The 20,817-nt window shown below is 43.1% G+C and overlaps 1 protein-coding gene across 6 annotated transcripts in view; it reads right to left on the minus strand.

The window, feature by feature from the left end:
* Positions 1-20,817, minus strand: part of LOC311358382 (titin-like) — a 150,724-nt gene that overhangs the window by 94,618 nt on the left and 35,289 nt on the right. For 2 of the 6 annotated variants that reach the window (XM_084478399.1, XM_084478403.1), the window contains 19 exons: positions 20,503-20,770; positions 18,227-18,277; positions 12,064-12,099; positions 7,991-8,041; positions 7,387-7,785; positions 6,833-7,111; positions 6,446-6,715; positions 5,722-5,861; positions 5,441-5,567; positions 4,273-4,536; positions 4,036-4,175; positions 3,824-3,950; positions 3,336-3,602; positions 2,905-3,171; positions 2,445-2,711; positions 2,187-2,326; positions 1,970-2,096; positions 1,566-1,708; positions 868-991 (listed from right to left, as the gene is read on the minus strand). In XM_084478399.1, coding sequence (XP_084334525.1) covers positions 868-991; positions 1,566-1,708; positions 1,970-2,096; positions 2,187-2,326; positions 2,445-2,711; positions 2,905-3,171; positions 3,336-3,602; positions 3,824-3,950; positions 4,036-4,175; positions 4,273-4,536; positions 5,441-5,567; positions 5,722-5,861; positions 6,446-6,715; positions 6,833-7,111; positions 7,387-7,785; positions 7,991-8,041; positions 12,064-12,099; positions 18,227-18,277; positions 20,503-20,770 — 3,487 coding nt within the window. Of the gene's footprint in view, positions 1-867; positions 992-1,565; positions 1,709-1,969; positions 2,097-2,186; positions 2,327-2,444; positions 2,712-2,904; positions 3,172-3,335; positions 3,603-3,823; positions 3,951-4,035; positions 4,176-4,272; positions 4,537-5,440; positions 5,568-5,721; positions 5,862-6,445; positions 6,716-6,832; positions 7,112-7,386; positions 7,786-7,990; positions 8,042-12,063; positions 12,100-12,560; positions 12,651-12,788; positions 12,882-15,060; positions 15,136-15,292; positions 15,513-18,226; positions 18,278-20,502; positions 20,771-20,817 lie in introns of those variants that run through there. The other 4 variants (XM_084478404.1, XM_084478400.1, XM_084478401.1 and 1 more) reach the window with 4 other exon arrangements.

Genomic DNA, 20,817 nt, shown 5'->3' on the forward strand with positions numbered 1-20,817 from the left:
GAAGTCGAGCCAGATTACACCGTGCCATGTCGCCAAACTATGACTGCGCGGCTGGAGAAAATGTACAGCAAAGCAGTGGACTCACTCCGTGAGATCCTGTCCTTAGCGGAGAAAGTTGCCGTCACCACCTATGCTTGGACAGCGTTGACTACGGAGTCGTACCGTGGCCGTTCACTTTTTTACTGACTGGGTTGTGAGTGCGATCCTGTAGACCAGCTCAATGCCAGAGAGGCACACTGTGGAATACATGGCTAACGTCCTGCAAGCCGCCGGTGAAGATTGGGGCATAGCTGACAGAGTGGCAGCCTGCATGCATCACAACGCGTCCAACAAATTAAATGGTTTCAGGAGGTGATGATGTCAGGAGGCGCACAGCATCAATATCCTAATTTTAAAAATTAGTCGGCCGACTCCGACACATTTTGCCTATTGTAAATTGACATGAGACATTGTAAACGTTCACAATCCTGCTGCTCTATGCTCTGTGATATTTTGTATATCATCATTCATATTAACTTCATAGCTGTCTTAAAGGAAAGCGCAGATCCTTTGAGCTCCGCAACTGCTGCAGCCACAGCAGTTGGAGAAAATCCATTGATTTGTCGACTCATGACTCCGACACGTCCACTCACAAAATACTGTGTTGTTAACATCCCTAGTGGTAAAGTCTGAGTGTTACCTCTGTGGGTGAGTGTTGTGGTAATGTTAGTAAAGTCTGAGTGTTACCTCTGTGGGTGAGTGTTGTCGTAATGTTAGTAAAGTATGAGTGTTACCTCTGTGGGTGAGTGTTGTTGTAATGTTAGTAAAGCCTGAGTGTTATCTCTGTGGGTGAGTGTTGTGGTAATGTTAGTAAAGTCTGAGTGTTACCTCCGACAGTGAGCGTAGCTTTGGTCTGGAAGCCCTTAGCAGTGAGCTTGACCTCTCCAGCCTCAGACAGCTTAACGTCCCTGACGGTCAGAGCATGGGTCTTTCCTTCCATGCGAGTCACAACCTGAAATGACAGTGATAAAACTCAACACCACTTTCCACAAAATTACCTTAATTTACTTAACCTTTACTTTAACTTTTATTCACTTTCTAAACCCACTTTTTTTCTAAACGTCATTGTGTCAAGTTTTTGAACATGTCTTAGCTTGGTCTTGGAATATGAGATAATGAGAAATCATTTAGCATAACATTATTGTCCCTCTAATTCAAAGGGGATCTAAATGTGTCTCTGTGACTGTTATCTCACAGTAGGAGAGGTTTGAGCACATCCTTATCTGTAGTCAGCCTGTTGAGATACTTCACCAGCATTCTATGTACACAACTGGGGTGTAGACCCATGTGGTGTTGTATATGACTAAACACTGTTGTGTACCACTGTGTAGTAGGACAAGTGTTGTGTACCAGTGTGTAGTAGGACTAGTGTTGTAAACCAGTGTGTAGTAGAACTAGTGTTGTAAACCAGTGTGTAGTAGCACTAGTGTTGTAAACCAGTGTGTAGTAGGACTAGTGTTTTAAACCAGTGTGTAGTAGCACTAGTGTTGTAAACCAGTGGTTAAGGGTTAGAGTTCTTTGCTCACCCGGCTGCTGGCTTCCATCTTCTTCCCCCCCAGGAACCACTCCACGGGGATGCCTTCGTAGGACAGCTCACACTCGAAGGTGGCGGTCTCTCCAGCGGTCACCCGCACGTCCTTCAGAGGTCTGCTCAGACCGATACTGCGGGCTGCAGAGGACACACCAGACATGGTCAGTTCCCCAGACCAAGCCCCCAGAGCCAGCCCCCCACACTGTGTTGTTGGGGGAGGAGTCTCTAAGGCCACTTGAGATAAGACCACAATAACCCAGCTGCATTCTAATCTGGATAGACTTTATGAAGTGTATGTGATTATTGTTGTCTCAGAAAATAATTGATTCAACATTCATATCATACTATTTATACTATTCATACTATTCACTATTCATAGTGCTGTTTTTATGACCTTACCTTTGACTCTGAGCTGGGCCGTAGATTTAGCGTTAGCTGCAGAGAAGTCCACTCCTCCGGCCATGTCCATGCGGACGTTGAAGAGGACCAGCATGTGTTTGGTGCCTTCCTCCTTGATCTCCACGTCCTAGCAGCAATAACAAAGAAAGTTTCTAGCAGGGCTCCATAGTTCTAACAGGGCCCTAATTGGGCAATACAATCCCCCAATACCACTCACGTTGGACTGGTGGAGTGGTTCTCCCTTGAGCTTCCAGTTTCCATGGACGTCCGCCTCAGAGATCTCTGTTTCAAACTTAGCCGTCTCCGTCTCTGTGACTTCCACGCTGTACAACGGACGCACCACCTTGATGTCGCGTTCTGCCAGGAGATGGGAAAGCATGTTTAGTCAGACACTGAAATAAAAATAAAAAATAATACTTACTATAATAATAATATAATATACTATAATAATACTTGGGTGTTAGCCTGATCTTACCTTCAATGTTGAGGTTAGCCGTGGTTTTGTCCGAGCCACAGTCACAAGTGTACGCCCCGATGTTGGCCTTAGATGCCTTCTTCACTGTCAAGATGCGCTTCTTGCCATCGGCTCTGACGGAAATTGTCTTGGAGGGAATGACTTCTTTCCCATCCTTGAACCATTTGACCTCTGCTACAGACTTGCTGAGTTCACAGACCAGAGAAACATCATCCTTCTCCACAGCTGTGTAGTTCTGCAGCTTGGTGGTGAAGTACAAGTCTCCCTCTGCAATAAATCACAAAACATCATGTATAGATGTTGACGCATGTGAAAACAGCTCTACTAAACCCAATCTTCCCAACTTCTTGATCAAATGTATTTGAAACCAGCCACAATCCCAAATACTCTTTATAGAACAACACTGGCATTATCAATATATCTCTAAATCGGTTTTGGTGAGAATAAGACATGTACCAACCGATGACGGTGAGCATGGCTGAGGCTGTCTTGCCCATGGCCTCCACCCTGATCAGAGAGGTGTCATCGATGGTCACTTCCTTGAAGGCCAGGGTGTGGGTCTTGCCCTGCTCCGACATGTGGACCACCTTGCTGGGGTGCAGACGGACATCGTTCTTGTACCAAGAAACCTGGATCTTCTCATGGGAGAGTTCGATGCTGAACTCTGCGGTCTCACGCTCCTTCACAGTCACATCTTTAATCGGTTTGACAAACTCCAGTCGGATACCTGACAGAACAATGCAAGATAATAGTCAGTTGATGGTTTGAACTACAACTAAATAATGGAGAACACAGGTGCACCATGAATACAAGTTTTTATTCCGACATTATGAATTGTTGTGGTCTTTTATCAACATACTGTATAGAACATACTGTAGAAATGACATGTACCTTGTATGACAAGTTTGGCCGATGTGCGCTTGTCTTCAACCTCAAACATGTACTTGGCCTCGTCTTCGTAGGCAGCAGACTTTATCACCAGCATGTGCATGTTGGCCTCGTGGATGATCGCGTACTTCTCATTATTCTCCAGCTCCTGAGTTCCCTTCAGCCATCTGGTGGTCTTGGCTGCCCTGGACACCTCCACCTCGAAGCGGGCCTCGTCCTTCTCGTAGACGAGCACATCGCTCAGTGGCGTGACAAAGCTCAGGGGGAGTTCTGGGAATAAAGGTTTCACAATACAATTACCAATCAGGTTTCAGAAAAGACTGGAGGTTAGGGTCCTGCTGTGGACCAGGAATCCTTGTAACTGGACCTAACTGTCATGACAAACCTTTTGTTGTTTTTTTAATGTTCTAATATTAGCCAAGTATGTACGGCTGGGAAAGTTGACAAGTTTTGGAAGTGTTTATGTGAGCCTAAATTAAGTGTAATCTCACCCTTCACTTTCAGGTTAGCAGAGCACTTGGCGTTGGCAGCGCTGTACGACAACTCTCCTGTCTGGGGCACCTTACAGTTGTACAAGATCAGAGTGTGCTTGCCTCCCTCCTCAATGATTTCAACTTCCTGCAACAACACAAAGAAGGGATTCTCTCAACAGGGATTCTACCACCCAGATATATTAATATTAATCACCTGGTTGGAAACTCACAGAAGAAGCACTGAGGACTTCTCCGTTCAGTTTCCACTGGCCATGGACGTCATCCTCCGAGATCTCCACCTCAAAACGAGCCGTCTCCCCGTCAAACACCTCCACCCCATACAGAGGACGCACCACCTTGATGTCACGAGCTACAGGGGAAAGATAAACAAACATACAAATGTAAAACATTAAAGTTTCCTTACTGTAGTGGGGAGTCAGTGAAATTGTTCCATGAGATGGATTTACCTTCAATAATAATTTTAGCCGTGGTCTTGTCTGTTCCACAGTCACATACATATTGTCCTTTATCTTTTTCCTCCACCTTCTTCAGGACCAGAACTCTACGCAATCCCTCAGATTTCATCAGCACCGTCTTGGATGTGATGAGCTCCTTCTCGCTGTGGTACCACATCACAGGGACGTCTTTGCTGAGTTCACAGTCCAGCATCACCTCATCCTTCTCTGTCGCTGTGTAATCCTGGAGCTTGACAGTGAACACAGCATCTCCCTCTGCAACAAGATACATTCAAACTGTTAGCTGAAGCTCTCTGGTGGGGGACTACAGTGTACAATCTGATCACCCACTAAGTCGGTACAGTCTCTGTGGGAAAGGGACATGGAATGACTGCAGAGAAGAAAGGAACTTTGGAGACATGAGTCAGAAGACATGGAAGATGTTCGTTACCTATGACCGTCAGTTTTGCCATGGAGTTAATGCCTTTGGCCTCTGCCTTAATCTGGCAAGTGTCGTCTAGACTGAGCATCCTCATTTCTAGACTGTGTTTCACTCCATCAACATAGGTGAGCACTGTTCTGCTCACATGAAGTTTTACTTCATTACGGTACCAAACCACTGGGACGTTCTCGTGAGTCAGCTCCAACTCAAAGATTGCCGTGCAACCTTCCTTTTGGGTTTGGTTCTGAAGGGGCTTGGTAAATTTGAGCCTCATTCCTGGAATACAGGAGGTTAGCAGACAACAGGTTGGTGTAAGGCCCACCGCCGAGCAGCAAACAGAATGAGGGGTTAAGATCCTCCTGGGCTGCTATCCCATACATACCTTCCACAGTGAGCTGAGCGCTGGACTTTTGGTCCAACACTTCAATAGAATACTGAGATTCATCATCAAACTCACAGCTGTTTATGATCAGCATGTGTTTCTTTCCATCGTCAATAAGTTCATATTTGGGACTCGGGGTGATGATGTCAGACCCTCTGAACCACATGACCTTTGACACGTCCTTTGTGATGACGCATTCAAACTTAGCCTGTTTCTTTTCATGCACAGAAACATCTTCCAGTGGGACAACAAAGCCCATTTGGATTTCTGGGAGGTATGAATGATCATTGGTTATTCACAGCAGGAGCAGAGCTGTTGAAACACCCTTGTCATGAACAGGAGGAAGAGGAGCCTACCTTTGACCATGAGCATGGCGCTGGTGATGGCATTGAGAGCCTGGTAAGACACCTCGCCGGCCTGGTCCAGCTGAACGTTCTTCAGGGTCAGGAAACGCTTTCGGCCCTCGGCCCGGATGTCACATGTCTAATGAAAATGAACCATACGATGAGCATGATGAATACAGTTCATCATATGGTCTTCTTACCATATGATGATAAATAAGTGATCAATGAATCATCTTAAATGGTTCTAAGAGGCAGTGAATCTGAAGCAAAGCTGTGTGTATTAAGAGTGTTACCGGTGTCCTGCTCAGGACTTGGCCTCTCAGCTTCCATTCTCCAACCACATCATCCTCGGAGATCTCTGTTTCAAAGTTAGCTTGTTCCTTTTCCGTCACTTCCACATTGGAGAGAGGCTTCAGGACCTCCGCCTCGCGCTCTGCATTAAAACACGTCAACATCAGACAATACAGTGTACAACTTATGCAATAATATGCTGACATACTTTTAAAAGTGCAGTGTGTAGTCTTTAACGGCATCCAGCAGAAGGAACAAAGTATGTTTTAGTGTATAAGTGTGTAATCATGATCAAAATAATAGTTTGGTTTTCGTCACCTTAGAATAAGCTTTAGTTTTATAGTTTGCCTCTTAAATGCCGAAACGTGCAGTTGCACTGCTCGTTTCGATAATAGTCCAGAACGGCACTAAAGAGGATGCATAATTGCTATCTTACCTATAGTTTTAGAGATTAAATAACTAAATGCAATTCATAAATCTATCAGTGAACCTCATCATGGAACATTTGGCTATGCTCCTTGATGCTGTCATAGAGGATGACATAATTAAGTAAGTAGCTACTCCTACCTTAGAGGCCAGGAGAGCTATATGCCACTATTGCTTTTCCTACATTGTTGGTAAAGAAGGGGAAGGAGGTCGCAATCTCCACTCTCACCGCTAGATGCCATGAAATCCTACCCACTGCCCCTTTAAACATGTGGATGTGTGTTTTTCTCTGAAACCGACCTCCCAGGGTGAGTTTAGCTGCATATCTACGATCTTCCACCGCAATGGTGTACTCTGCAACATCACTAGGCTGGCAGTTGTTGATGGTGAGACTCATGTCCTTTCCATCTTTCTTCAGCTCCACCTTATCAGACGGAGTGATCTCATCATCTCCTTTAAACCACTTCACGTTGGGAGTGTCCTTAAACAGCTCGCACTTGAATGTGGCCTTGGACTTGGGCTTCACATGCTGGTCTCTCAGAGGCTTCACCAGCCAGTCCTTGATGATTTCTGAAAAGGAAAATATTTCAAAGCGAGAAAATGAAGTGAACAATAAAGAGTTTTGTGCAGTATCATAATCAAACACAACCTTTGTCACCTACACCTTGAATTTGTGCTTATACTCACCAATGATCTTAACATCAGTTGAAGTCATGACATCTGGTTGATTGGCCACCTCACAAGTGTAAAGGCCGGCATCCTCCTCTGTGGCGTTCTGGACGGTCACAGCATGCTGCAGACCAATGATGTTAATGGCGATCTTGCCAGCCTTACTCTTGAGGGGCGCTCCATTCCTCTTCCAGACCACGTCCCTCTCTTTGTTCAGCTCACAGATCAGGTACATGGGCTGACTTTTGATGCAGGATGTATTGGGCTCCAGCTCATTGATCCATTTTACTGGAAGCTCTGACGGAAGAACAGCAAAGATTTCAACTGCATTTCAACTTCTCTGCTTGTACAATCTACCAGAGACTAAGGAGGGACACAATTCACATAGACTCAGGACTGGATGTTCTATTGGGTGTTCTTTTGGCTAAATCTAGGCCCCATCACAGTAAAAACCTAATTGCGTAATTTAACATTTGCCTATGTTTCTTTGAACTAATGTGTGCTGCTGTTTCACCTAAAAAACGTACAGACCCATTAAATTATCTGGGCTGTATACACAAAAATGAACATACCTTCAACAATAAGCTTGGCTGTGCATGATATTTCCTTTCCGGCATTCTTGAGCACGCACGTGTATTCACCAGCATCAGACAGCTGGACATCAATAATGTTCAGCTTGCGGTCTTTGCCATCTGCAGTGAATTTGTGTTTGGGGCTTTCGCGAATGTTGCTTTCATCCTTCATCCAGGAAGCAATGGCAGTAGAGGGGGAAACATCACACTCAAATACAGCAGATGAGCCAATAGACTCTGCCTCTGTCAACACAATGTTTTGAAGCTTTTTGATGAACTTCAGAGGAACAGCTTTGAGTTTGAATCCTGCGAAGGGCTCATCTGGTGGGGACGGGCCCTTTCCCCCAGGCTTCAGGCCCCTGCCTCGGCCTCCATCACCAGGAGATGGGGTCTGCTTGGCTAAAATGGCAGAAAACAATTCTGAAAATTATCATTTGTTCATGAAAAACAGTGAGGAAATGAACGGAAACGAACAGAATAATACATCTATGATCTTAGAGTTAAGAAGGAGAGAGAAGAAGAAGTGTCGTCAACACCTGACACACAGAAGAGTAAAGTAAGAGTATTAAATGTGATCTAGTCTGAAATCAGAGTATAACCTCACCCCCAAGTCCTCTGCCTCTACCTCTAGGAAGCTCTTCAGCTGGTTTTCCATCTGGACACAAAACAAGAGTGTGAGGTTTCATTCAACACTCGAGATAGTTGGACACAGGACCAGAATAACAGGAAACATAATCAAAGACAAATTTTGCCCTGACAAACATACATTTAAAACATTGAAAACAAAGATGAAGATGTAGAAAACACCGTTATGAGGATGATGGTGGCAACAAACAAGAAGTACAAAGATGAACATGATGATGATGGTGATGATGATGATGATGGTGGCAACAAACAAGAAGTACAAAGATGAACATGATGATGATGGTGATGATGATGATGGTGGCAACAAACAAGAAGTACAAAGATGAACGTACAGAAAAAACATGATGATGATGATGATAGAATGGGATTTTAAGATGATTACAAAACTCCAAATCAAGAATTCAAATGATTGACTCTAACAATGAAGATCATGGATGATGGATGATGGATGAGTTGATTGTAAAGAGGTAAAGAGATGAATGGGTTGGAGGGCGCCATGATTAGGATGGGTGAGGAAGTGATGAGGCTCCGGGCATCAGGAGGGATGTTCCTTCTCACCTCGTTTGGCTCCAGGCATGCCTGGGGTTTCAACAAACCCATCCTCTTCTCTATCTTCACCTTCCTCTAAGGGCACCATCTCCCAGCCCCAGAACTCCTCGTTATCCTCCCCCTCTTCTGGCTGGCCCTCATACTCCTCTTCTAACACCTCCTCCTCCAGCTGAGTAGGGACCTTCTTCAGCTGCACGGATCCAGGAGAAACCTCCTTGGACATGGGGACCTTCACAGATTCAGGAGAAACCTCCTTGGACATGGGGACTTTCCCTTTGCTGGGCTTCACTGCTCCTCCAGCCTTCTCCTGTTCTGGGGAGGGTTTCCTGGGAACTGTTTTGAGAGCCACAGCCTCAACTGATTCTTTTGGGGAAACTGTTTTCGGGATCCTCGTGACTTTTGGAAGTGATTCCACCTCTTCAGGCTTTGGTTTATCAACTTTGGGGGAAGGGGTCTTTTTCAACTCAAACTTCTTGAGCTGCTCAACTGGCTTCAAAAGTCCCTCCTCTTTTGGCATTTCTTTAACTGCTGTTAGTGATGGAGTCTTTTTCATTTCTAAACCTTTCTTCATAACTGCTTCAAGCTTTTGTTGAATTCCTTCTCCAGTTTCTCCAGCTGCATTCTGTAGGGGCTGTTCTTTGGTGGGTGGGGGTTCTGTTCCAGGAGGACTTGGATGTTTGATGGACTTGGCTGGCTTAATGCCCTTCTCCTTTTCACTACTGACAGGACTATCCCTGTGATGCTGTTCGGTAGGCTCTGTAACTCTCTCTTTGGTTTGTTTAGGTTTCTCTGCCAATTGTTTCTTATCGGGTAAATGAGATTTTTCGTCATCCTTTGGGATCTTGGTTAAATGTTTTAATGCAACCTGCCCTTTTTCTTTATCTGGTACGGCAGTAACGTTAACTTTTGTTGGAGGCTTGTCAGCATCATGTTCTCCTGCTTTGGGACTTTTATCAAGCAGCTTCTTAGGTGTGACCACCTCCTGGTCCACCTGAGCATCGGGAGTCCTGGTGGTCCTGGTTGTAGGTGGCGGTGGTGCTTTGTCTCCTGGTTTGCTGACAGCATCAGTGGGTTCATCGGGAACCCTGATGGTCCTGGTTAAAGGTGCTGCTGGTTCAACCTCTGGTTTCCTAACAGTGGGTTCATCCATCTGGACAGTCCCAGCTGTCCTCCGTGGTCTGGCCTCAATGTCTTTACTTGAATCACTGTCTTTGGTAGCTTTGGGGGGCTCGGTCGCCTCTGGTTTCACATGCTTTTTAATTGGTTTCAAATTAGTTATTTCTTCCTCCTCTTCATCTTTTGGCAACTTTTTAATTTTCTTTTTCGCAAGGTCTGGTTCAGGCTCTTGCTCCATTGAGGCTTTACGGGTATCGGGAGTCCTGGTGGTCCTGGTTGTAGGTGGCGGTGGTGCTTTGTCTCCTGGTTTGCTGACAGCATCAGTGGGTTCATCGGGAACCCTGATGGTCCTGGTTAAAGGTGCTACTGGTTCAACCTCTGGTTTCCTAACAGTGGGTTCATCCATCTGGACAGTCCCAGCTGTCCTCCGTGGTCTGGCCTCAATGTCTTTACTTGAATCACTGTCTTTGGTAGCTTTGGGGGGCTCGGTCGCCTCTGGTTTCACATGCTTTTTAATTGGTTTCAATTTAGTTATTTCTTCCTCCTCTTCATCTTTTGGCAACTTTTTAATTTTCTTTTTCGCAAGGTCTGGTTCAGGCTCTTGCTCCATTGAGGCTTTACGGGTATCGGGTGTCCTGGTGGTCCTGGTTGTAGGTGGCAGTGGTGCTTTGTCTCCTGGTTTGCTGACAGCATCAGTGGGTTCATCGGGAGCCCTGATGGTCCTGGTTAAAGGTGCTGCTGGTTCAACCTCTGGTTTCCTAACAGTGGGTTCATCCATCTGGACAGTCCCAGCTGTCCTCCGTGGTCTGGCCTCAATGTCTTTACTTGAATCACTGTCTTTGGTAGCTTTGGGGGGCTCGGTCGCCTCTGGTTTCACATGCTTTTTAATTGGTTTCAATTTAGTTATTTCTTTCTCCTCTTCATCTTTTGGCAACTTTTTAATTTTCTTTTTCGCAAGGTCTGGTTCAGGCTCTTGCTCCATTGAGGCTTTATGGGTATCGGGAGTCCTGGTGGTCCTGGTTGTAGGTAGCGGTGGTGCTTTGTCTCCTAGTTTGCTGACAGCATCAGTGGATTCATCGGGAGTCCTGATGGTCCTGGTTAAAGGTGCTGCTGGTTCAACCTCTGGTTTCCTAACAGTGGGTTCATCCATCTGGACGGTCCCAGCTGTCCTCCGTGGTCTGGCCTCAATGTCTTTACTTGAATCACTGTCTTTGGTAGCTTTGGGGGGCTCGGTCGCCTCTGGTTTCACATGCTTTTTAATTGGTTTCAATTTAGTTATTTCTTTCTCCTCTTCATCTTTTGGCAACTTTTTAATTTTCTTTTTCGCAAGGTCTGGTTCAGGCTCATCCTCCATCGAGGCTTTACGGGTACTTGTCCATCTATTCTTCTCCTCTTCTGCCCCAGCGATTTCAGGTGCCTCAGAATGGCCCTGTTCAGACCCTTCTTCTTGTGCTGAAAAGACTTCTCCCGCCTTCTCTTTCATCTCAGGATCATCTCTATGATGACGTGCACGAGCTATGGGTTCTGAGTCAGGATGCCTGGTTACCTCCACCTTAGACCTTAGACTTTCCTTATCAGATTCTTGGGGTTTACTTGGCACTTTTTTCAACTTGTTTGTCTGCTGTTTGTCATCCTGGTTTGATGACTTTTCAAATGGTTTTAATTTAATAGATTCTTGGTCTTTGTCCTCTTTTTGTAACCTATGTATATTTTTCTTGGTTAAACTTGCCTCTTCAGGAACCTCCTCTTTCTTATACTTTGGGGTTGATTTAGCAGCTTTTATGTCCATTCCTTGTAAAACCTGGACTCTTTCAGCCTCCTCTAAATAGCCTAGATAAGTAATCTCTTCCTCTGCCGTGAAGATGTGTTGGGTTCTGCCCAGGGTGATGAGCTCGCAGTCTTCTCTGTCATGAAGTTTATGGACTGTGAGCTCGACGTCGTAATGCCGGCTCACTTCTGACTGCTGAGTGATGACCTCCTTCTCAGATTCAGTGGCTTTCACCGGAATCTTCTTTAGTTTGATCATTTCAGGGACAGGATCCTTCTCTTTTGGCAATTTGGGGACTTTTTTCTTTAACTTCGATGTGTTTGAAGATGTTGCCTCCTTAACAGGAATCTTATCCTTTGGTTTACTACATAGAGCTGTGTTTAAGATGGTAAATTTGTTTTTACAGAGTTGTAGACACATTTACATTTCATTTTTTCTGAGAATCAACACAGACTTAGAACCAAGAGCACATTTGCAATAACACAAATTAACTTTGAAATGCCACATAGAAAATCATACAAAACTGCAAGATATATGACAATTAGGTTATTAATTAAGTAAATAGGTCATAGGTTTTTTCAAACGGTCAATTTCAATACCTTTAGTTGGTCCTGGTGCTGTGACAGGCCCCTTGTCTGCAAGAATTTAAGAATTTGGAACATGAGTACAGACAACAGTACAAACAGGAAGAGGGGCATAGACAGGCATAGTAAATAGGGTTAAGAGTTGGAAAACTCATTCTTAAAGAATTACCTTCAATTTGACTTCACCTTAATGTACCTTATATTTCAAACTATAAGATATGGAGTTGGAGCAATCCAAATAGAAATTCAAAAGATAGGTCAACATAAACATAAATTCAAAGAATCTTCACATATACATAAAATACAAAAATAAAAATCTTTACACACATATATTTAACCAAGCAATGTTAATTAATAAAATACATAATACATTAAACTAAAGTTTCGGGGATCGATTTGATGGAAAATGTTACAGTATTGTAATATTGTGTAAATGTGACTGTGGGAAGAGGATTGTAAGAGCTGCTTCAGCCGAGCAGACAGACAGAAGAAGACATTCTAAGAGATGGTACCTTCAGGAGGAGAGGTCTCCATGGTTACGGGTGGGGGACTTTTCTTCTCCACTGGGGCAGCCTTTATCTTCTCCACAGGAGAGACTTTAGCTACAAGAAACCAACTCAGTCACATGTCTGGCCATGTATCACAAGCTTTAAAGACGGGAGAGACGTGTATGCAATGATACAACCAACAGATTGACTGACATACAAAACATCAACAACACAAAGTACCAAACAAACTACCTGGAGGAGCATCCACCGTGACTGAAGGAGCAGGGGGAGAAGAGGCAGGCTTTGCTGCTGGTACAGAAGGCTTCTTCTCTTCTTGAGGAGGCACTTTGGAATATAAGGTTCAATATCAAGACAAAGAAAGCAACAAGCTTTTTGACCAAATACACAAAAAATAAACAAATATTAGGACACAATAGAAAGACACCTTGCAAGATTGTTGGTGTCAAAAGAAAGAGTGACCATCATGAAGAATAAATGGGATCCCAAACAATACAAGTGTTTTCCTGAATATATTGAAGTCCTTGTGATTACATGACAATACAAGACACAATAACGTGAAACATGAACACAACGTGAATACATTGAACAGACAAGAGTGTGCTACTCAGATAAAGTTCAATATTCCTGGTGTTCACAAAGCATACAGAAGAGATTAACACGAAGATGAGTTAAATTTACACACTAATGCATGGTTTTTGCTAATCAAGAGGTGCTATCAAGAGCTCTTGTGTCTTGAGACACACACGATTAAAAGCAGTGGAAAGTATGGCAAGAGTGCGATGTAGAATAACATCTCTATATTAAAAGCATAAGAGGGGTTGATCATAAGCGATCATAAGATCATAAGAGTGTGAATTGATTTTAATTGATCGCTGAATACCTTTCACTTGCTTTGGGTCTTCGGTGTTCAATTGTTTTGTTTTCTTGCTGTCTTGCCTTTGTGGGGAAGATTTAAGTGAAGATTTAGGTGTGGGATGTTGTTGTTCTTCGGGTGTCTCTTGTTTCTGAGAAACTGGTCTTGATTCACCCATAGACTGCGTTGCTTCAGGAACTTGCTTATCTCCAACAGAGTCAACTTGTTTAGCTTGAAGGACCATCTTAGTTGCTTGTGGCATCTTAACAGCTGTGGCGTCATGGGTAGAAGGTTTTTTGAATAGGATCAAATCTTCCACTGGAAGAGCAGTAATGGATCTTTCAGTTTGTCCACACACATGTCGTTGATCAACCCTCTTTTCCTGTGAAATAGTCTTCTCACAGATTTCCACTCTACCTGATAATATTGGAATTGGTGGTTCTGCTGTTTTCTCGGGTATCAGTACTTTTCTCTTGGGAAGGGACTGGCGAGGTGGACTAGCTGTTGGAGACTGGCTAGGTGAACTAGCTGTTGGAGACTGGTGAGGTGGACTAGCTGTTGGAGACTGGTGAGGTGAACTAGCTGTTGGAGACTGGCTAGGTAGACTAGCTAATGGAGACTGGCTAGGTGGACTAGCTGTTGGAGACTGGCTAGGTGGACTAGCTGTTGGAGACTGGCTAGGTGGACTAGCTGTTGGAGACTGGTGAGGTAGACTAGCTGTTGTAGACTGGTGAGGTGGACTAGCTGTTGGAGACTGGCGTAAGGGACTTGGTGTTGGAGACTGGCTGGGTAGACTAGCTTCTGGAGACTGGCTAGGTGTTGGAGACTGGTGAGGTGGACTAGCTGTTGGAGACTGGTGAGGTGGACTAGCTGTTGGAGACTGGCTAGGTGGACTAGCTGTTGGAGACTGGTGAGGTAGACTAGGTGTTGGAGACTGGCTAGGTAGACTAGGTGTTGGAGACTGGCTAGGTAGACTAGGTGTTGGAGACTGGCTAGGTAGACTAGGTGTTGGAGACTGGCTAGGTAGACTAGGTGTTGGAGACTCGTGAGGTGGACTAGCTGTTGGAGACTGGTGAGGTGGACTAGCTGTTGGAGAATAGCACGAGGGACTTGGTGTGGCTAAGTCTTTCCTGATTTGAGGAAGACTCACAGACTTATCAGATAAACCTTTTACATCTTTAGCAGGTGGTCTGATGTCTTCGCATAGTTCTTCCTTTGGTTTGGCCACGGTACCTTCAATGCTGTATATTGTAAGTATTTCCCTGTACTCTGTGCTAACCTCATTTCTTACTGCCACCGTTTCTTTTCTCATCTCAATTGGTTCCTTCCTGTGATCACATGACCCCACTTCCTCTGAAGTGGATCTGAATTCTGTCAGACTGATCAGCTCACTGGAGCTCTTCTCCAGAGAAACTGTCCTCCTCTCTTCTGTGGATATGTTCTTCCTCTGTTCAGCTCTTATTCTTGCTTCCTGCTCAGTCTTCATCAGAAGGTGAGCATCTTAAGAATACAACCAAGATTTAAAACACCATAGAACGTTGACAAAGATGAAGACAACCAACAAAACATATATTTCAGCAATTGTATTGTAATCTAGAAGCACTAGATTATCAGAACTTCTTGCAGCAAGGTGATTGGTTCACAGCATACCTGTGGTGGGCGTTCTCTTATCCAGTTGTGGTTTAGCTACTCCAGATTTATCCTGTGGTAATTCCTTCGGTTTGACTGTATTAATCCATCAAATATCAAAGGAAACAGTGAATATTCATGACAGACAGACACAATATTGCAAGAATGAGAAAGATGTGAAGATATGAGGAGGAAAGATAAAGCAGATAAGAGGATATGAGTTAATATTAATCAAATTTCAGCTCATATTTACCTTCTTGAGGTTTTTCTGTGATTTGTTTTGACTTATCAGGAGCTTTACAAAGTGGCTTTGGTTCCACTGCTGCTGGTTTAGGTATTTCCGTAACCTTCTTGGATACTTCTGTTCTGGCTTCTGTGCTGACTGGAACAAATGTAGAAGCTTCTTGGGCCAGCTCTGTTGGCTGAGGAACAATGCTTGTTTCCTCTCTGGGCCTCCTGGGAACAAGCTTGGCTTCTTCTGAAACAGGTGCTACTGTTTCTGGCTTTGCTTGCTGTGGCTTCTGAGCCAGTGGCTCTGGAACTTTAACAGTAGGACGCGGTTCTGGCCGAGCCTGATCAGCATCAGAATAAGCTCCTGTATTTAAAGCTTCTGGTGGGGGTTTCTGGGGTCGGCTTGGAGGTAGTGGGTCACGTTGTTTTCTGGGTTCTGAGACTTAAGAAAAAATAATAGTTTATGAATATGATGCTATAAGTAAACCCACACTCTAACGAGTGCAATTTCATAAGAACTGCACAAGAAAAAGAGGCAGAAGAAGCAGACAGCTCCTCGAAAAGAACTTAGAACAAGACCAGAATGGGAAGCATCACAGCATCTTTGCAGTACCTTGAGGGAGGGGTACATCTTTCTTGGGCAGAGTAACCTTAGGGGCAGGTTGATCAAGAACTGGTTCCTCTGGTCTGGTAACAACTACATCAAATAGATTCAACATTAAACATGTTGTCCAACCTACCGGCTGAGACAGTGTTAAACTTAATGAAGAAAGAATAGGTACTAATCAGACTTAAATACCTCGAGAAGGAACATGTTCTGTTGGTGTGGTAAGCTTAGGAGTGATTGTTTGAACAACAGGTTCCTTGGGTACTGGGTATTAAGGAAACATTTAACACACATTTAATGCAAACTTATTACTAACACATTTGACACATATCACTGCTCAATTGGGGAATCACACTCTCACAAGTGCTTGGCATTAGACATTTCGAAAACGAAAAAATACATAGACTACATTGTTCAAACAGAAAACAGCGAGTACATTCCTAAACACAACAGATAACATCAAGAGATGTGATGAAGAATGTAAGATCAACTCTGCATTACCTTTGGCAGTAATGGGCGGAGCTTTGGGAGTGTGGACCTTGGTGGCAGATGGCTGAGCCACAGGGACTTTCCCCACAGGAACATCTGGCACTTAAGAAAGCATCCAGAAATAGGTTTGAATGTGGTCACTTTGGTTTAAGTGCTTCTTTTCAACACAAAGGTGATAAGGTTGTCACGGGACATTCATGCTAGTAGATCTACCATGACATCACATGACAACATTTCAGATAGATAGATAGAAGATATTAGTAGCAGAAGAATATATTTGTTACTCAAAGAAACACCTCAAAGGAGGGCTTCTCTGCTTCAAAGAGGTTTGTTGAGGAACTGCATGGTTTCACACAGATTTGTCACGGACAAACACATTCAGACATAGAATTTTTGAAGAAACAGGAAAGGAAGAAGAACGTTTCATGTTCTAGCAATACATACCCGCAGCTTTACGGGCGCCAGGCATCTGCTGGGGAGTCAGTATGGGCATCACTGGTTCTGGACTAGCTGAAACTCCCTGAGGTTCAGCAAGTGTTTGGGAATATTGTGGTTTTCTTACTACTTCTGGTTCAGGGAATGCTGAAAGTTCTTGGAGTGGACAGACAGAGATGTGATGTTGTGTCAACAGACAATACATTAGTATCAGAGTGAAAGAAAAAAAAGCAAGAATAAAGAATCCAATGCACAATAGGCATTGTTCACTAACAGTACAACAGTGATTCACACTAGGCAGCGACAATATTAATGACAAAAGATAGAACCATTACAAGATGTAATGTAAAGAGTGGATAAGAATAATTAGAATTTCAATAGCTTTGATATTGAAGTGTGCTGGGTAATGTCCCAAGAATAAGGAATATACCATAAGATGTTACCTTCTGGGATTGCAGGTTCCTCTTCTCTGCGTGGAGGAACAGGGCTCACTTTGGGTTCAGGCTTCTTGATTTCAGGTACTTAAAAACATTTTCAACAAGTTCAACTTCTCACCAGGCAATGACACACATAACAACACTGAATTTCGACTTCAACACAAGACTGGTTCAAGAATGGAAGAAATATTGGAAGAAACTAAGAAACCAAAAGCATGACAGAATGAATCTGTCTACATGACTCACCACACAGACTCAGAAAAGTATAATGACAGAAAAAAATACACAGTACAGTACAGAAAGATGTATATGAATACCTTGAACAGGGGGCGGTGCTACAGGGACAGGAGGCGGGGCTACAGAGACTTTCTCCTCTGGTCTGCGGTCAGCTTCAGGAACTTTAATGATAGTTTGACCATTAGATTCTAGATAACATTTGGTTAAAGTGAGTCTAGGTTTAAAAGAGCTCAAAGAGTTGCCCGTAAAGCAGAATGAAAAGCATTGGACGGAACAAAGAAGCCTTTGTTTGAAACAGTGGGCCAATAATAATTAGAACAATCAGCCCACACCTGCTGCTAATTGTTCCATAGACATGGATCACAAACACAATCAGCACACACCTGCTGATTGATCCATAGACGTGGATCACAAACACAATCAGCACACACCTGCTGATTGATCCATAGACGTGGATCACAAAAACAATCAGCACACACCTGCTAATTGATCCATAGACGTGGATCACAAACACAATCAGCCCACACCTGCTGCTAATTGTTCCATAGACGTGGATCACAAACACAATCAGCACACACCTGCTGATTGATCCATAGACATGGATCACAAACACAATCAGCACATAAACAGAAAGCAATGCTGTACGTCCTACAGAATGAGGCCTGCAGGTCTACATGGAAACAAGCCTAGAAGCACGAGTGGCAGGTTGTTTAGTTCACTACGCTAGCATGGATAACCCATAGAGCTGTACCTTTGACTTGTGTCTTCTCAACACGTTCTTCAACTGGTTTCCTCTCTTCTGCTGAAGGAAGAAAGTCATCTTAGAAAAAACCCACACATAGGATCTCCACTTCTTAGGACCTCAAACTATAGGCCTTAGGAAACACCCACATATAGGATCTCCACTTCTTAGGACCTCAAACTATAGGCCTTTGGAAACACCCACATATCAGACAATATACATCACACAATGGTACAAATAACGTGAGAAATGAGAATACATATCAGTGAAATGATATGTATGAAAAACCAGTGAAGAGCAGCAATATCAGAGAATTGATATCCTTAAAAAAACATTTAGGAATGAGAATACAAATCAGACAAAGTGATGTGTAGACCACCGACAGACAGATATGCAGCAGGCTAGAGACATAGACAGGGATTAGAATGAAAGATGACAAGGCTCTTCTCAAGGCTGAGAAGAGTTTCAGCCTTGTGTGACTGAGGTTGAAGAATACTGAAGAGAAATGGCTTTTTCTTCAGTGCTGAAGCTCTGATTAGCTGGAGTGTTAGAGGACAACTTGATGTTAGCAACTTCCCGTGTACAAAAGGAGTTCTTTCCACAGATAGGTTAAAAGCGATGATGATGTAAATTATGAGTTGAGAATATTTTTATGATTTTGTTTTATGATTTGGGATTAAGCATTAAGGATGGAGGGAGAGGAAGATGATGATGAAGATGACAGAACAAGTTTTAAATTAATTTAGAATCAATAGGCATGAATCCAAGGATTATTAAATTATTATAGTTATGATTATAGAATATACAGAGTAAAGGATTTGTACCTTTTACTTCTGTTTTCTCTTCGTAGTGATAGAACTCGGACGAATCTTTTGGTAGAAACGTCAAACATTTGTGAACTTCAAAAATCCAATTTCAGTTGGAGATAATATGAATGCTATTGTGAGTGTTTAGTCTTACCTGTGTAAGTAAGCTGAGATGATGTTTCTTTTACTCGAATTGTTGTGTCTTGGACATCTACAGATGTATCCATACATAAAACACTTTACAATAATGGTACATTGATTAACCATTAACGAACATTAGATAATTCTGTAATAATCATTAATTAACAGTGTAATAACTAAGTAAGTAGGGTTACTAATGATCTAGAAATAATTTACTAATGGTGTATGTTTTAACTAAAGTTATGGTATTAATGTAAACTGGTATAAATTGATAATACCAGTGCAACCAGAGTTCCTTAAACTAACAAGAACTGATCTACAATTCAACAACCTACCTCTAACTCATTTCCCCTTACCCCTATGCTAATGCTATATAATAATGCTGATTACTGCATTAACAAAGTTAATTAATGATTAATTAGTATACCCTTATTGTAAAGTGTTACCCATTAAACGTTAGCAACAAAAGATTTGGATAAAATCCATTTAGTTGTATCTTTTTTTGAGATGTTTACCTAAACTTCACTTACTGGTATGTTTGTAGATAAACTCAATTTTAGCTAATGGCTGAAACTTCAGGAAAATTTTGTTCGAACTGAAACATTTTCTGCTACAGTTAAAACTTTTTTTTGTTTTACAGAAAGGACTTAAGATTGCATTAAAATACTTCAAAATAATATCTACTCACCGTAGGGAACCTGTCCCAAACCAATTTCTGTAAGAGGACAAGGTATCAAGTTTAACAACCAGATAATTGAATTACATATTCTATATCACTGCACAACTGTGAGGCAGCTTTGACATACGGACCTTTGCCTGAAAGGGAGAGCTCTGCTGAGCTCTTGGTCTCTCCCAGTGAGTCCACACTCGCTACCACTGAGAACAAGCCAAAGAAGCAAGAGTATTACAGTATACATGCCTGAAGAAGAAAGGGCTCCCATGTGTCCTTGTACCAAGTTACAGGGGCATTATAAAAAGACAACTCACACTCAAAGGTTGCAGAATGCTTATCCTTCACATCAATGCTTGAGATGCATTTGGTGAAGGGATTTTGGTCAACTACAACCAGATTTATTTTAAGTTAAAATAGAGCATGTTGCAACGTTGACCATTTGAAGTGTGGAAATAAAGACAACAATTAGGTGAAAGTAAGAGAGAACATATGTCTACAAAACCCAAATAACACAGATAAAGCATCTAAATCACATGATTCAAGGGTAGAGGTCGCTGGTTCTGAGAGGCAGCTTGTGGGAAACCAAAGCCAAAGAAGAACTGAAGAACAGTGGAAGGTGATGAAAATGACAATACAACACAGGACACTTTACTGCTGTGACTTACTGGTGACGGTGAGTCTGGCGTTGGAGATATGAGGGCCACACACCACGCGGTAGTCGCCCTGGTCCTTATCACTGCACTTCTTGATTCTGAGGTAGTGGTGATCCCCCACCACACTGATGTCATACTTGTCACTGTTGTCCAGCTTCTGGGTGCCCTTGTACCAGGACAGGGTGATCTCAGGGTAGTTGATGGTGACCTGGCACTCGAAGGTGGCCACCTGCTTCTCAGCAGTGGTCTGGTCACTGATGTCTTTTAACACAGAGACAGGCTGCAACAACACGGGATTAATGATGAATGCATGAACAATTATTTAAA

Source organism: Micromesistius poutassou (assembly GCF_964030765.1).
Source record: "Micromesistius poutassou genome assembly, chromosome: 14".
Lineage (NCBI taxonomy): Eukaryota > Metazoa > Chordata > Actinopteri > Gadiformes > Gadidae > Micromesistius > Micromesistius poutassou.